The sequence below is a fragment of the Phalangium opilio genome, unplaced genomic scaffold (assembly GCF_054372755.1).
Source record: "Phalangium opilio isolate 3A_F unplaced genomic scaffold, DU_Popi_V2 ptg000025l_1, whole genome shotgun sequence".
NCBI classification, from domain to species: domain Eukaryota; kingdom Metazoa; phylum Arthropoda; class Arachnida; order Opiliones; family Phalangiidae; genus Phalangium; species Phalangium opilio.
The window spans coordinates 1,093,130-1,109,619 of record NW_028324156.1 but is presented as its reverse complement, the minus strand read 5'-3'; the positions used below and the strand labels follow the sequence as shown (position 1 = coordinate 1,109,619).

The following is a 16,490-nucleotide window of genomic DNA, read 5'->3' as shown; positions in this document are numbered from 1 at the left end:
GAAGAGGTTCCAACAGAATGGATTGAAAACTGGAAAAGTAGGAATGTATAAAGGTCAGGAAGGTCAATGCTGAATTGGTTTTATTTATGTAGACCCGCCTGAAAACCAGCAATTACATTTACCAGACGAAATGGAATATTTGGGTAAGCACTACTTAACAGTTAAGACTTAAGTACTTACCATCTCCCTTACCAATATTCTGTACCATTCCTCAAAGCTACCGATTTTGAAATCAAAGTAGTTGAAGAAAAATACCTACAAGAGGTGAAATTTTATTTTCACGCAATTAAGTGGTTATATTTAATTATGACACTTAATTTTTTAATTTTAATTAAATTTAGTTTCCAATTAAAATTAAAGATACCGATTTAAGTCGCGTTTGGTATAAGAAGGATACTGAATTTAATATTCCGAATGGTTTAGTTTACATCAATCTTAAGTCACCCATTTTGGAAAGCTCACCGCAAAAGTCAGTTATTTAGGAAAATTTTGAAATTTAATTTAAAGTTTAATTTTAATTAATGGTAAGCCTATGGTAATTTTTTTGCAGTGTTGTTTTAGCTCAAATACTCAATTTCCAACTATCAGTCGATTTGAGTGTTAAAATATATAGCTGCAATGCCGCTTTTATCAGTGTTGATAATAACATTTCTGATAATGCTTTGAATTTACCATTCGTGGGATTAACACATAAAATGCCTGTAAATTAAGGTTTTTTTCTCAGTGTTATTTCCAAAGATAAATAGACATAACGGAAAGTAAAGTCGTAACCATCATACTGGGCACTACTTTCTGTTCAATATACAGGGTGTTCCAGAAAGGGAGGGAAATTATAGGACCGAATACAGCTGGTTCTATGGGAAATGTTCAATTTTGAGCCGAAAATGTAATAATACTTCAATAACCGATTTTACCACAACAAAGTTGTGATCATTGAAGTGTTTTACGGATGACCCCTTCATTAAATTACTAACGTCTTTCAGTTTCTTAATTTATATGTAAGGGGTCATCCCTAAAATCCTAAGGACCAATCGTTAATGGAGATAGAAGTTACATTTTTGACTAGAAATCACTAAAAAAGATCCCCTTATTTACTGTTGTGTTCAATTAATAATGACACAACTGTTAAAATAACTTAAACATAGTTTATTGTCGAGATGATTTAAAATACAATAGAGGATCTAAGCTACTAAGAGACTCGTCGATAACTGATGGTGTTACAAAGGTTGGCTCGCTATTTATACAATAGTGTTATCAGCTAGTAGACTAAATATAGGCCAGTTGGTTTTTTATAGATCGCGTACATAACAACACTTTTCCCTTTTTTTTTTATAAGCCTAACCGTATAACTGGTTTATGTGTCCTTTATGACCTTCTCAGAGATGGTTGTGGTTCGTTAGCTTGAGTTGGTGGTGCTGTAGTGTTGTCAACTTCTTGTGGTATGTCGTTGATTTCATTTTGTGCTTGGACGTTTGCTTTAGATCCACAGGATAGGTACCAATCGTCGTCTTCGCGTGATTTTGCGTCATGTGCCGATTCTGCGTGCCGTTTCTTGATCTGGTTTTGGTGCTTCCGCATTGTGAGACTTCCGCTAGTGACCTCGTACATTGTTGATCCAATGATCTTGCTGATTTTTCCGGGAATCCATTTGGGACCTCGAGAGTAGTTGCGAATGTAAACGCTGTCACCAGGTCGAAATTTCGTTACGCCGATGTCTGCTGCTTCCGCTTTCTTCTGATTGTGAGGATTACATAGGTCCAAGCGAGACAGTATGTTTCTGCCTAGAATCAATTCAGATGGGGATTTGCCTCCAGAAGTTGGTGTTCTTCGGTGCGTCATTAGAATGCGATCAAGTCTTTCCTCGAGCGTGCCATTTTTGAAAGTCTTTAAACCTTCATTTAACGCTTGCATCTCATCATCAAATCCGCAGCTTAACTTTTTCAGACATCCTTTAATGGTTCGTACAGTTCTCTCTGCTTGCCCGTTTGATTGCGGATGATAAGGTGCAATGGTGAGATGCTTCATGCCATTCATGAACGTGAACTCTTTGAACTTTTCGCTCGTGAAGCATGATGCATTATCGGTCACGAGGGTTGGAATGACTCCGAATCTTGCCATCTTGGTTCGCAAGGCTCGAATGACAACATCGGTTGAAGTTGTCGTCACTACGTCGACTTCGATCCATTTGGTGAAAGCATCAACCGTTATGAAGAGCATTTTTCCCTCGACAGGGCCAGCGAAGTCGCAGTGGACTCTGGTCCATGGTGTTGTAGCGAGTGGCCAAGATGCAAATTCCTTCGATGGTTACGGTGCAGAGGATTGGCATATGCGACATCTGGCGCACATTTGGGTTATTTCACTGTCGATTCCAGGCCACCAGAACATCGATCGTGCGAGGGACATCATTTTAACTATGCCTTGATGGGTGTCATGAAGTTGCTTTAGCATGTTAGATCGTAGAGCTTCCGGAATGACTACTCTTTGGCCAATCATTAGTGCTTCATTCATCGTTGATAACTCGTGACGTCTCAAATAGTATGGTCTGAAGGATGTAGATTTTTGAGCGGTGTATTTCCAGCCTTATTTTACGTTGGATAGGACTTTTCTCAGGATATCGTCCTTCTCGGTAGCGTGTCGTATATCGAAGACTGTGACCGGACCCTTGTTCAGTTCCATAGTACGTATTCCGTCGGTAGTGGTGGATCGCTGGGTTTCGTTGGTAATGGAAAACGGCTCAAGGCATCGGCATTGGAGTGCAAACTTCCCTTCTTGTAGACGATCTGGTAGTCGTAAGAGGATAGGAGTAATGCCCATCGCTGTAATCTAGCAGCTGCCATCTGTGGTACAGGTTTTGTTTCGGAAAGAAGGCTGACTAATGGCTGATGGTCGGTCACGAGCTTGAAGTGCCGTCCCAGAAGGTAGTCTCGAAATTTTACGACTCCATATACCAAAGCCAAGGATTCTTTCTCCAACTGCGAATAATTGGATTCAGAGGGTGATAACGTGCGTGAAGCAAATGAGATCGGGTACTCTTGTCCATTAATCTTGTGAGAAATGACGACTCCGATTCCAACCGGTGACGCGTCGCACGCCAATAATACTTCTTTGCTTGAATCGAAATGGACGAGGAAGTTTGATTTTGTTAGCAGATCTTTGGCTCGTTTGAACGTTGTCTTCTCTTGTAATTCCCACTTCCATTCGGCTCCTTTTTCCATGAGTCTGTACAATGGTTTTAGTTCTGTTGCGTAGTTGGGAACGAACTTAGAATAATAATTCAATAACCCCAGGAATGATCTCAGTTCTTCGAGGTTCTTCGGCTCAGGAGCGTCCGTGATAGCTGCCATTTTCGTGGTCTGCGGATGCAATCCCTCGCTGTCGAGATGATGACCCAGGAAGTCAATTGATTTCTTAGCGAATTGACATTTCTCCAGTCTGAGCTTCAAGTTGGCGTCTTCCATAATTTGAAGGAATGCTTCGAGCTTCAGCAAGTGGTCGTCGTTGTCAATTCCTCCCAAGAGGAAATCATCTTGAAATGGAGCTACGTTGGGCTGGTTTCTCAACAGAGCTTCCATGTGCTTTTGAAAAATTGCCGATGCAGACGATATTCCAAAAGGCAGGTAATTGTACTGGAACAGTCCCTTTTGTGTGTTGATGACGACTAGATCTTTCGAAGCATCATCAAGTTCTAGCTGACTGTATGCATCGCGCATATCGAGTCGCGAAAAGACTTTGCATCCAGCAAGTTTAGCAAAGATGTCCTCTGCTTTGGGAAGTGGGTACTTCTCGGTCTCAATCTGTTGATTCGCCGTGACTTTGAAATCGCCGAATATTCGAATGCTGCCGTTTGTTTTCTTCACAGGTACTATAGGTGCCGCTGATTGCGCGAATGGTATGGGCGTGATGGTTCCATCGTCTTCAAGCCTCTGGAGTTCTTCGTCAACCTTGTCTCTATATGCGTATGGAACTGCCCTGGCCTTGAAGAATCGAGGTTCAACGTTTTCCTTCCGGTGTAAATGTACCTTTACTCCTTTGAGAACGCCTCTTGTTTTCGGATCGAAAACTGACTCATATCGTTTCAGGATCTTTTGTAGCTTGACGTCATGATTGGACAGGAACTTGACTGCCGAAGCTTGGGTCATTACGTCTTCTCGTAATATCGGAAGGCTAGAAGACGTCCAGGATCGCCCACATAGCGTCGGTCCTTTGCCCTGATACACTATGATTGGCAGAATCTCGGTTTTTGAATGATAGGACACCTTCACGTGACTGACTCCAACCACTTCTATCTTGTGTCCGGAAAATGATTTCAATTCTACGCTCGACTTCTTTAGGTCGTCCTTCTTGATGATACCCAGGGCTTGGTGATTCGGCATTAGTGTAAAGGCTGAGCCGGTGTCCACCTCCATTCTGACGTCAACGCCGTTAATCGTGCAGTTGATCCGATATGGCTCTGGTGCAGCATCATCTTGTTGTCTGGAAGGTAGTTGGTAGACTTCGTTTTCATCGGATGTACTTGTCAATGCAAATACATCATATTCCGGATGTGTAGCCTTGTCATCAATGATCTGATTGGTTTGCGTCTCGTTCCGTTTTGGACGACTGCTACGGCAGGCTCTCGCAATGTGTCCCTTTTTCCGGCAGTGATGACAAGTTGAAGTTTTAAATGGACACGTGGCTGGAGAATGTCCATCTCCGTTGCATCGCGTGCATGATTGTTCGCTTCTAGAGTCTCCATTCTGATTCTTCTGGCCGGGTTTATTGTTTCGGTTAGGACGTTTCTTCTTCGAGAGTATCGCTACTGCCTGTACTGGTTCGACATGACGTGTGCCTCCTTGACTTCTCATGACGCAAGCATTATTTGTTGCCTGTTCCATGGCCTATGCTATGGACATAGCCTTGGTGAGAGTAAGGTTATCCTCGGCTAGTAGTCTCTTCTGTAATGAATCGTCGTTACATCCACATACCAAGCGATCCCTTAACATGCTGTCCAATGAAGTTCCGTAATTGCAAAATTCGCTAATACGTCGCAGCTCCGAGATATATTTCGCTATGGTCTCGCCTGGTTGTCGATTTCTGGAGTTGAAGACGAATCGTTCTACAATCTCCGATGGTACCGGATTAAAGTAATCAGTGAGGGCTTTGATCAGCTCGTCGTACGTCTTGTCTGTGGGTCTGCTTGGTCCGACTATGTTCCGTATGGTAGCGTATGTTTTTGATCCAATGACAGTCAATAACACCGCCTTCTTCTTTGCTTCCTCAGTTATGCTATTTGCTATGAAGTATTGACCCAGCCTTTCCGTATAAAGCGTCCATGACTCCGTTTCTTCGTCAAATTGACCGAATTGACTAGTGATTGACATAGTTACTCTGGAACTTGTTGTCTCTGTCGTGATGAGCCTGGTTTCTTCCGGGAATCTTCGTGTGTGGCAGTGATAGCGTAAATCGGGAAGTGCTTGTTACTTGTACGGTTACTTAATGCATCCCATCTCCGTCGCCAATTTGTTGTGTTCAATTAATAATGACACAACTGTTAAAATAACTTAAACATAGTTTATTGTCGAGATGATTTAAAATACAATAGAGGATCTAAGCTACTAAGAGACTCGTCGATAACTGATGGTGTTACAAAGGTTGGCTCGCTATTTATACAATAGTGTTATCAGCTAGTAGACTAAATATAGGCCAGTTGGTTTTTTTATAGATCGCGTACATAACATTTACTTAAACCCTGTGTATTTATTTATTTTTTAAATGCAATGGGAAGTCGCCTTTCAGGCTGAAACTCCTCCATATATTCTCTATGAGCCCCTGTAAAGCTTTGACCCGCATTACATTGGTGCTATTATGAATTTTGAAAGTTGACAGCAAATTGAATTAAATCGTACAAAGAACATGATCTCCCTTAATTGCTGACAGACCTTTCAGAAACACCCTGTATGTATGCTATGACACACCGCGGACATCACCTGAATCTATATACATATATACCATTATAACAAAACATAAAATAGAAGTTACATTTCGACTCGAAATTGATTTCCCATAGAACCATCCCAGTGTACTTCATTCATTCCTACCACCCTGTTTTGAAACACCCTGTACTTGCTTTTGTTCTTTCAAAAATGCAAAGTTTCAATTGGGGTTTGTTTCTCTAGCTGGTTATATCTAGAGTTATTGAAAGCATATCCAACATGGATATCACGGAAGAGAAATTTAATAAGGATTTTGCGGATTATCGTCAAATGTTCGAAGATGAGTTTAAAAATGCCTTAGTTTTGCGAATGTACTTGCAAATAAACGCCTTGTCCGGAAAGTGTTTCAGTAGTTTAGAGAAATGGAAGACTATCAAAAATTTGACACTGGATTCCATGAAATCATTTTACCAGGAGTTTATTAGCTATTTATTCCTTGAGATTATTGCTCATGGAAATTTCACACCCGAAGTATGGAAACGTATACAGCCCACGTGTTTCAATTTTGGACTCAAGGTATTTTTTTATTTTACTTCAAAGGAAGTCATGGATATTTCAAGTAACATCGAAACTCAACTGGGATTTAGTCCATTACCGGAACCATTACCGGAACCATTACCGGAAGTAATTACAATCATTTACTTGATTACATAATTAATTAAGGGAACTTTGAGTGTACTTTAATCAGGAATACAAATAGATAATTGGAATCATTGCGCTCACATATATCACGTGTTTAATTCTACGCGGGTTTTGTGGACCGGGCTTGAGTACTACTCGGCTTTCTAACTGTGATTCCATTGGTTGGTTGGTTGGTTGGTAGCAACGTAAGGTCAAGGGGCGCGCGTCAGGTTTAAAGAGCAACGAAGAGGTTAAATTAGTAAACATAATTATTAGCTCCTCCCACAAAATTCGCCTAGATACTTTGAGTGAAAATGGATGGATACACAATGATTCCATATTAGCTGCATTTATTCCTGCTTACATAAATTAATTGCAGCCTCAAACTACGGAGATACCTCTTGGTGAAAAAATTGGAATAATCTTAGACCCAATTTTGGGGGCTCGTAACTCGTGTTCTACTAGTGATACGGGGATGTCCTTTGAGTATGTTATAGACCAATTTACCCCCCATCCAACCATACTAAAAACTTAGGGCTACGACAAACAGGGGCCAAGTAATTAAGCGAAACGTTAAAAAACAACCCTGTGCATCGGAATAGCATTACACTAAATTCTGGAGGCTCGTAACTCTGGTTCTACCAGAGATACGGGAATGAAAATAATATCACCTTGACAAAAATGTTCGGATAATTATAAAGGTCTTTAGATATCCCAAGCAAAAAAAAAAAAAAACTACACGGTTTCGAACCTGTTGCCTTCCGGGTGTTAGGCGGATGTGTTAACATCTACACTACAGATATGTTATTATTGGTGTCCGAGAAAAAAGTGACCGAGTAATTGAGGAAAATGTTCCCCTCCATAGGAATAACCTTAGACCCGATTTTGTGGGTTCGTAACTCATGTTCTACTAGTGACACGAGGATGTCCTTTAAGTATGTTATAGACCAATTTACCCCCCATCCAACCATACTAAAAACTTGGGGATCGAGTAAACAGGGACCGAGTAATTGAGCAAAATGTTCCCCTCCTTAGGAATAATCTTAAACCCGATTTTGTGGGTTCGTAACTCATGTTCTACTAGTGACACGAGGATGTCCTTTAAGTATGTTATAGACCAATTTACCCCCCATCCAACCATACTAAAAACTTGGGGATCGAGTAAACAGGGACCGAGTAATTGAGCAAAATGTTCCCCTCCTTAGGAATAATCTTAGACCCAATTTCGGGGGCTCGTAACTCGTGTTCTACTAGTGATACGGCGATGTCCTTTGAGTATGTTATAGACCAATTTACCCCCCATCCAACCATACTAAAAACTTAGGGCTACGACAAACAGGGGCCAAGTAATTAAGCAAAACGTAAAAAAACAACCCTGTCCATCGGAATAGCATTACACTAAATTCTGGAGGCTCGTAACTCTGGTTCTACCAGAGATACGGGAATGAAAATAATATCACCTTTACACAAATGTTCGGATAATTATAAAGGTCTTTAGATATCCCAAGCAAAAAAAAAAAAAAAAAAAACTACATTTGTTCGAACCTGTTGCCTTCCGGGTGTTAGGCGGATGTGTTAACATCTACACTACAGATATGTTATTATTGGTGACCGAGAAAAAAGTGACCGAGTAATTGAGGAAAATGTTCCCCTCCATAGGAATAACCTTAGACCCGATTTTGTGGGTTCGTAACTCATGTTCTACTAGTGACACGAGGATGTCCTTTAAGTATGTTATAGACCAATTTACCCCCCATCCAACCATACTAAAAACTTGGGGATCGAGTAAACAGGGACCGAGTAATTGAGCAAAATGTTCCCCTCCTTAGGAATAATCTTAGACCGGATTTTGTTGGTTCGTAACTCATGTTCTACTAGTGACACGAGGATGTCCTTTGAGTAAGTTATAGACCAATTTACCCCCATCCAACCATACTAAAAACTTGGGGATCGAGTAAACAGGGACCGAGTAATTGAGCAAAATGTTCCCCTCCTTAGGAATAATCTTAGACCCAATTTCGGGGGCTCGTAACTCGTGTTCTACTAGTGATACGGCGATGTCCTTTGAGTATGTTATAGACCAATTTACCCCCCATCCAACCATACTAAAAACTTAGGGCTACGACAAACAGGGGCCAAGTAATTAAGCAAAACGTTAAAAAACAACCCTGTCCATCGGAATAGCATTACACTAAATTCTGGAGGCTCGTAACTCTGGTTCTACCAGAGATACGGGAATGTAAATAATGTCACCTTGTCACAAATGTTCGGATAATTATAAAGGTCTTTAGTTATCCCAAGCAAAAAAAAAAAAAAAAACTACACGGTTTCGAACCTGTTGCCTTCCGGGTGTTAGGCGGATGTGTTAACATCTACACTACAGATATGTTATTATTGGTGATCGAGAAAACAGGACCGAGTAATTGAGGAAAATGTTCCCCTCCATAGGAATAACCTTAGACCCGATTTTGGGGGTTCGTAACTCATGTTCTACTAGTGACACGAGGATGTCCTTTAAGTATGTTATAGACCAATTTACCCCCCATCCAACCATACTAAAAACTTAGGGCTACGACAAACAGGGGCCAAGTAATTAAGCAAAACGTAAAAAAACAACCCTGTCCATCGGAATAGCATTACACTAAATTCTGGAGGCTCGTAACTCTGGTTCTACCAGAGATACGGGAATGAAAATAATATCACCTTTACACAAATGTTCGGATAATTATAAAGGTCTTTAGATATCCCAAGCAAAAAAAAAAAAAAAAAAAATTACATTTGTTCGAACCTGTTGCCTTCCGGGTGTTAGGCGGATGTGTTAACATCTACACTACAGATATGTTATTATTGGTGACCGAGAAAAAAGTGACCGAGTAATTGAGGAAAATGTTCCCCTCCATAGGAATAACCTTAGACCCGATTTTGTGGGTTCGTAACTCATGTTCTACTAGTGACACGAGGATGTCCTTTAAGTATGTTATAGACCAATTTACCCCCCATCCAACCATACTAAAAACTTGGGGATCGAGTAAACAGGGACCGAGTAATTGAGCAAAATGTTCCCCTCCTTAGGAATAATCTTAGACCCGATTTTGTGGGTTCGTAACTCATGTTCTACTAGTGACACGAGGATGTCCTTTGAGTATGTTATAGACCAATTTACCCCCCATCCAACCATACTAAAAACTTAGGGCTACGACAAACAGGGGCCAAGTAATTAAGCAAAACGTAAAAAAACAACCCTGTCCATCGGAATAGCATTACACTAAATTCTGGAGGCTCGTAACTCTGGTTCTACCAGAGATACGGGAATGAAAATAATGTCACCTTGTCACAAATGTTCGGATAATTATAAAGGTCTTTAGTTATCCCAAGCAAAAAAAAAAAAAAAAACTACACGGTTTCGAACCTGTTGCCTTCCGGGTGTTAGGCGGATGTGTTAACATCTACACTACAGATATGTTATTATTGGTGATCGAGAAAACAGGACCGAGTAATTGAGGAAAATGTTCCCCTCCATAGGAATAACCTTAGACCCGATTTTGGGGGTTCGTAACTCATGTTCTACTAGTGACACGAGGATGTCCTTTAAGTATGTTATAGACCAATTTACCCCCCATCCAACCATACTAAAAACTTAGGGCTACGACAAACAGGGGCCAAGTAATTAAGCAAAACGTAAAAAAACAACCCTGTCCATCGGAATAGCATTACACTAAATTCTGGAGGCTCGTAACTCTGGTTCTACCAGAGATACGGGAATGAAAATAATATCACCTTTACACAAATGTTCGGATAATTATAAAGGTCTTTAGATATCCCAAGCAAAAAAAAAAAAAAAAAAAATTACATTTGTTCGAACCTGTTGCCTTCCGGGTGTTAGGCGGATGTGTTAACATCTACACTACAGATATGTTATTATTGGTGACCGAGAAAAAAGTGACCGAGTAATTGAGGAAAATGTTCCCCTCCATAGGAATAACCTTAGACCCGATTTTGTGGGTTCGTAACTCATGTTCTACTAGTGACACGAGGATGTCCTTTAAGTATGTTATAGACCAATTTACCCCCCATCCAACCATACTAAAAACTTGGGGATCGAGTAAACAGGGACCGAGTAATTGAGCAAAATGTTCCCCTCCTTAGGAATAATCTTAGACCCGATTTTGTGGGTTCGTAACTCATGTTCTACTAGTGACACGAGGATGTCCTTTGAGTATGTTATAGACCAATTTACCCCCCATCCAACCATACTAAAAACTTAGGGCTACGACAAACAGGGGCCAAGTAATTAAGCAAAACGTAAAAAAACAACCCTGTCCATCGGAATAGCATTACACTAAATTCTGGAGGCTCGTAACTCTGGTTCTACCAGAGATACGGGAATGAAAATAATATCACCTTGACACAAATGTTCGGATAATTATAAAGGTCTTTAGATATCCCAAGCAAAAAAAAAAAAAAAAACTACACGGTTTCGAACCTGTTGCCTTCCGGGTGTTAGGCGGATGTGTTAACATCTACACTACAGATATGTTATTATTGGCGACCGAGAAAAAAGTGACCGAGTAATTGAGGAAAATGTTCCCCTCCATAGGAATAACCTTAGACCCGATTTTGTGGGTTCGTAACTCATGTTCTACTAGTGACACGAGGATGTCCTTTAAGTATGTTATAGACCAATTTACCCCCCATCCAACCATACTAAAAACTTGGGGATCGAGTAAACAGGGACCGAGTAATTGAGCAAAATGTTCCCCTCCTTAGGAATAATCTTAGACCCGATTTTGTGGGTTCGTAACTCATGTTCTACTAGTGACACGAGGATGTCCTTTGAGTATGTTATAGACCAATTTACCCCCCATCCAACCATACTAAAAACTTAGGGCTACGACAAACAGGGGCCAAGTAATTAAGCAAAACGTAAAAAAACAACCCTGTCCATCGGAATAGCATTACACTAAATTCTGGAGGCTCGTAACTCTGGTTCTACCAGAGATACGGGAATGAAAATAATATCACCTTGACACAAATGTTCGGATAATTATAAAGGTCTTTAGATATCCCAAGCAAAAAAAAAAAAAAAAAACTACACGGTTTCGAACCTGTTGCCTTCCGGGTGTTAGGCGGATGTGTTAACATCTACACTACAGATATGTTATTATTGGCGACCGAGAAAAAAGTGACCGAGTAATTGAGGAAAATTTTCCCCTCCATAGAAATAACCTTAGACCCGATTTTGGGGGTTCGTAACTCATGTTCTACTAGTGACACGAGGACGTCCTTTAAGTATGTTATAGACCAATTTACCCCCCATCTAACCATACTAAAAACTTGGGGATCGAGTAAACAGGGACCGAGTAATTGAGCAAAATGTTCCCCTCCTTAGGAATAATCTTAGACCCAATTTTGGGGGCTTGAAACTCGTGTTCTACTGGTGATACTGGGATGTCCTTTGAGTATGTTATAGACCAATTTACCCCCCATCCAACCATACTAAAAACCTAGGGCTACGACAAACAGGGGCCAAGTAATTAAGCAAAACGTAAAAAAACAACCCTGTCCATCGGAATAGCATTACACTAAATTCTGGAGGCTCGTAACTCTGGTTCTACCAGAGATACGGGAATGAAAATAATATCACCTTGACACAAATGTTCGGATAATTATAAAGGTCTTTAGATATCCCAAGCAAAAAAAAAAAAAAAAAACTACACGGTTTCGAACCTGTTGCCTTCCGGGTGTTAGGCGGATGTGTTAACATCTACACTACAGATATGTTATTATTGGCGACCGAGAAAAAAGTGACCGAGTAATTGAGGAAAATTTTCCCCTCCATAGAAATAACCTTAGACCCGATTTTGGGGGTTCGTAACTCATGTTCTACTAGTGACACGAGGACGTCCTTTAAGTATGTTATAGACCAATTTACCCCCCATCCAACCATACTAAAAACTTGGGGATCGAGTAAACAGGGACCGAGTAATTGAGCAAAATGTTCCCCTCCTTAGGAATAATCTTAGACCCAATTTTGGGGGCTTGAAACTCGTGTTCTACTAGTGATACTGGGATGTCCTTTGAGTATGTTATAGACCAATTTACCCCCCATCCAAACATACTAAAAACTTAGGGCTACGACAAACAGGGGCCAAGTAATTAAGCAAATCGTAAAAAAACAACCCTGTCCATCGGAGTAGCATTACACTAAATTCTGGAGGCTCGTAACTCTGGTTCTACCAGAGATACGGGAATGAAAATAATATCACCTTGACACAAATGTTCGGATAATTATAAAGGTCTTTAGATATCCCAAGCAAAAAAAAAAAAAAAAAACTACACGGTTTCGAACCTGTTGCCTTCCGGGTGTTAGGCGGATGTGTTAACATCTACACTACAGATATGTTATTATTGGCGACCGAGAAAAAAGTGACCGAGTAATTGAGGAAAATTTTCCCCTCCATAGAAATAACCTTAGACCCGATTTTGGGGGTTCGTAACTCATGTTCTACTAGTGACACGAGGACGTCCTTTAAGTATGTTATAGACCAATTTACCCCCCATCCAACCATACTAAAAACTTGGGGATCGAGTAAACAGGGACCGAGTAATTGAGCAAAATGTTCCCCTCCTTAGGAATAATCTTAGACCCAATTTTGGGGGCTTGAAACTCGTGTTCTACTAGTGATACTGGGATGTCCTTTGAGTATGTTATAGACCAATTTACCCCCCATCCAAACATACTAAAAACTTAGGGCTACGACAAACAGGGGCCAAGTAATTAAGCAAATCGTAAAAAAACAACCCTGTCCATCGGAGTAGCATTACACTAAATTCTGGAGGCTCGTAACTCTGGTTCTACCAGAGATACGGGAATGAAAATAATATCACCTTGACACAAATGTTCGGATAATTATAAAGGTCTTTAGATATCCCAAGCAAAAAAAAAAAAAAACTACACGGTTTCGAACCTGTTGCCTTCCGGGTGTTAGGCGGATGTGTTAACATCTACACTACAGATATGTTATTATTGGCGACCTAGAAAAAAGTGACCGAGTAATTGAGGAAAATTTTCCCCTCCATAGAAATAACCTTAGACCCGATTTTGGGGGTTCGTAACTCATGTTCTACTAGTGACACGAGGACGTCCTTTAAGTATGTTATAGACCAATTTACCCCCCATCCAACCATACTAAAAACTTGGGGATCGAGTAAACAGGGACCGAGTAATTGAGCAAAATGTTCCCCTCCTTAGGAATAATCTTAGACCCATTTTTGGGGGCTCGTAACTCGTGTTCTACTAGTGATACGGGGATGTCCTTTGAGTATGTTATAGACCAATTTACCCCCCATCCAACCATACTAAAAACTTAGGGCTACGACAAACAGGGGCCAAGTAATTAAGCAAAACGTAAAAAAACAACCCTGTCCATCGGAATAGCATTACACTAAATTCTGGAGGCTCGTAACTCTGGTTCTACCAGAGATACGGGAATGAAAATAATATCACCTTGACACAAATGTTCGGATAATTATAAAGGTCTTTAGATATCCCAAGCAAAAAAAAAAAAAAAAAAAACTACACGGTTTCGAACCTGTTGCCTTCCGGGTGTTAGGCGGATGTGTTAACATCTACACTACAGATATGTTATTATTGGCGACCGAGAAAAAAGTGACCGAGTAATTGAGGAAAATTTTCCCCTCCATAGAAATAACCTTAGACCCGATTTTGGGGGTTCGTAACTCATGTTCTACTAGTGACACGAGGACGTCCTTTAAGTATGTTATAGACCAATTTACCCCCCATCCAACCATACTAAAAACTTGGGGATCGAGTAAACAGGGACCGAGTAATTGAGCAAAATGTTCCCCTCCTTAGGAATAATCTTAGACCCAATTTTGGGGGCTTGAAACTCGTGTTCTACTAGTGATACTGGGATGTCCTTTGAGTATGTTATAGACCAATTTACCCCCCATCCAAACATACTAAAAACTTAGGGCTACGACAAACAGGGGCCAAGTAATTAAGCAAATCGTAAAAAAACAACCCTGTCCATCGGAATAGCATTACACTAAATTCTGGAGGCTCGTAACTCTGGTTCTACCAGAGATACGGGAATGAAAATAATATCACCTTGACACAAATGTTCGGATAATTATAAAGGTCTTTAGATATCCCAAGCAAAAAAAAAAAAAAAACTACACGGTTTCGAACCTGTTGCCTTCCGGGTGTTAGGCGGATGTGTTAACATCTACACTACAGATATGTTATTATTGGCGACCTAGAAAAAAGTGACCGAGTAATTGAGGAAAATTTTCCCCTCCATAGAAATAACCTTAGACCCGATTTTGGGGGTTCGTAACTCATGTTCTACTAGTGACACGAGGACGTCCTTTAAGTATGTTATAGACCAATTTACCCCCCATCCAACCATACTAAAAACTTGGGGATCGAGTAAACAGGGACCGAGTAATTGAGCAAAATGTTCCCCTCCTTAGGAATAATCTTAGACCCAATTTTGGGGGCTTGAAACTCGTGTTCTACTAGTGATACTGGGATGTCCTTTGAGTATGTTATAGACCAATTTACCCCCCATCCAAACATACTAAAAACTTAGGGCTACGACAAACAGGGGCCAAGTAATTAAGCAAATCGTAAAAAAACAACCCTGTCCATCGGAGTAGCATTACACTAAATTCTGGAGGCTCGTAACTCTGGTTCTACCAGAGATACGGGAATGAAAATAATATCACCTTGACACAAATGTTCGGATAATTATAAAGGTCTTTAGATATCCCAAGCAAAAAAAAAAAAAACTACACGGTTTCGAACCTGTTGCCTTCCGGGTGTTAGGCGGATGTGTTAACATCTACACTACAGATATGTTATTATTGGCGACCTAGAAAAAAGTGACCGAGTAATTGAGGAAAATTTTCCCCTCCATAGAAATAACCTTAGACCCGATTTTGGGGGTTCGTAACTCATGTTCTACTAGTGACACGAGGACGTCCTTTAAGTATGTTATAGACCAATTTACCCCCCATCCAACCATACTAAAAACTTGGGGATCGAGTAAACAGGGACCGAGTAATTGAGCAAAATGTTCCCCTCCTTAGGAATAATCTTAGACCCATTTTTGGGGGCTCGTAACTCGTGTTCTACTAGTGATACGGGGATGTCCTTTGAGTATGTTATAGACCAATTTACCCCCCATCCAACCATACTAAAAACTTAGGGCTACGACAAACAGGGGCCAAGTAATTAAGCAAAACGTAAAAAAACAACCCTGTCCATCGGAATAGCATTACACTAAATTCTGGAGGCTCGTAACTCTGGTTCTACCAGAGATACGGGAATGAAAATAATATCACCTTGACACAAATGTTCGGATAATTATAAAGGTCTTTAGATATCCCAAGCAAAAAAAAAAAAAAAAAACTACACGGTTTCGAACCTGTTGCCTTCCGGGTGTTAGGCGGATGTGTTAACATCTACACTACAGATATGTTATTATTGGCGACCTAGAAAAAAGTGACCGAGTAATTGAGGAAAATTTTCCCCTCCATAGAAATAACCTTAGACCCGATTTTGGGGGTTCGTAACTCATGTTCTACTAGTGACACGAGGACGTCCTTTAAGTATGTTATAGACCAATTTACCCCCCATCCAACCATACTAAAAACTTGGGGATCGAGTAAACAGGGACCGAGTAATTGAGCAAAATGTTCCCCTCCTTAGGAATAATCTTAGACCCATTTTTGGGGGCTCGTAACTCGTGTTCTACTAGTGATACGGGGATGTCCTTTGAGTATGTTATAGACCAATTTACCCCCCATCCAACCATACTAAAAACTTAGGGCTACGACAAACAGGGGCCAAGTAATTAAGCAAAACGTAAA

At 40.5% G+C, this 16,490-nt stretch overlaps 1 protein-coding gene across 1 annotated transcript; it reads left to right on the top strand.

Moving 5' to 3' along the window:
- The first annotated feature begins 51 nt into the window (after window positions 1–51).
- Window positions 52–9,357, top strand: LOC149691627 (nardilysin-like). Its single transcript, XM_089868979.1, has 5 exons — window positions 52–143; window positions 218–264; window positions 342–469; window positions 551–701; window positions 6,156–9,357. Exons 1-5 carry the CDS (start codon window positions 131–133, stop codon window positions 6,624–6,626), a joined length of 810 nt encoding a protein of 269 aa, XP_089725105.1. The 5' UTR covers window positions 52–130; the 3' UTR covers window positions 6,627–9,357.
- Window positions 9,358–16,490: the final 7,133 nt, after the last annotated feature.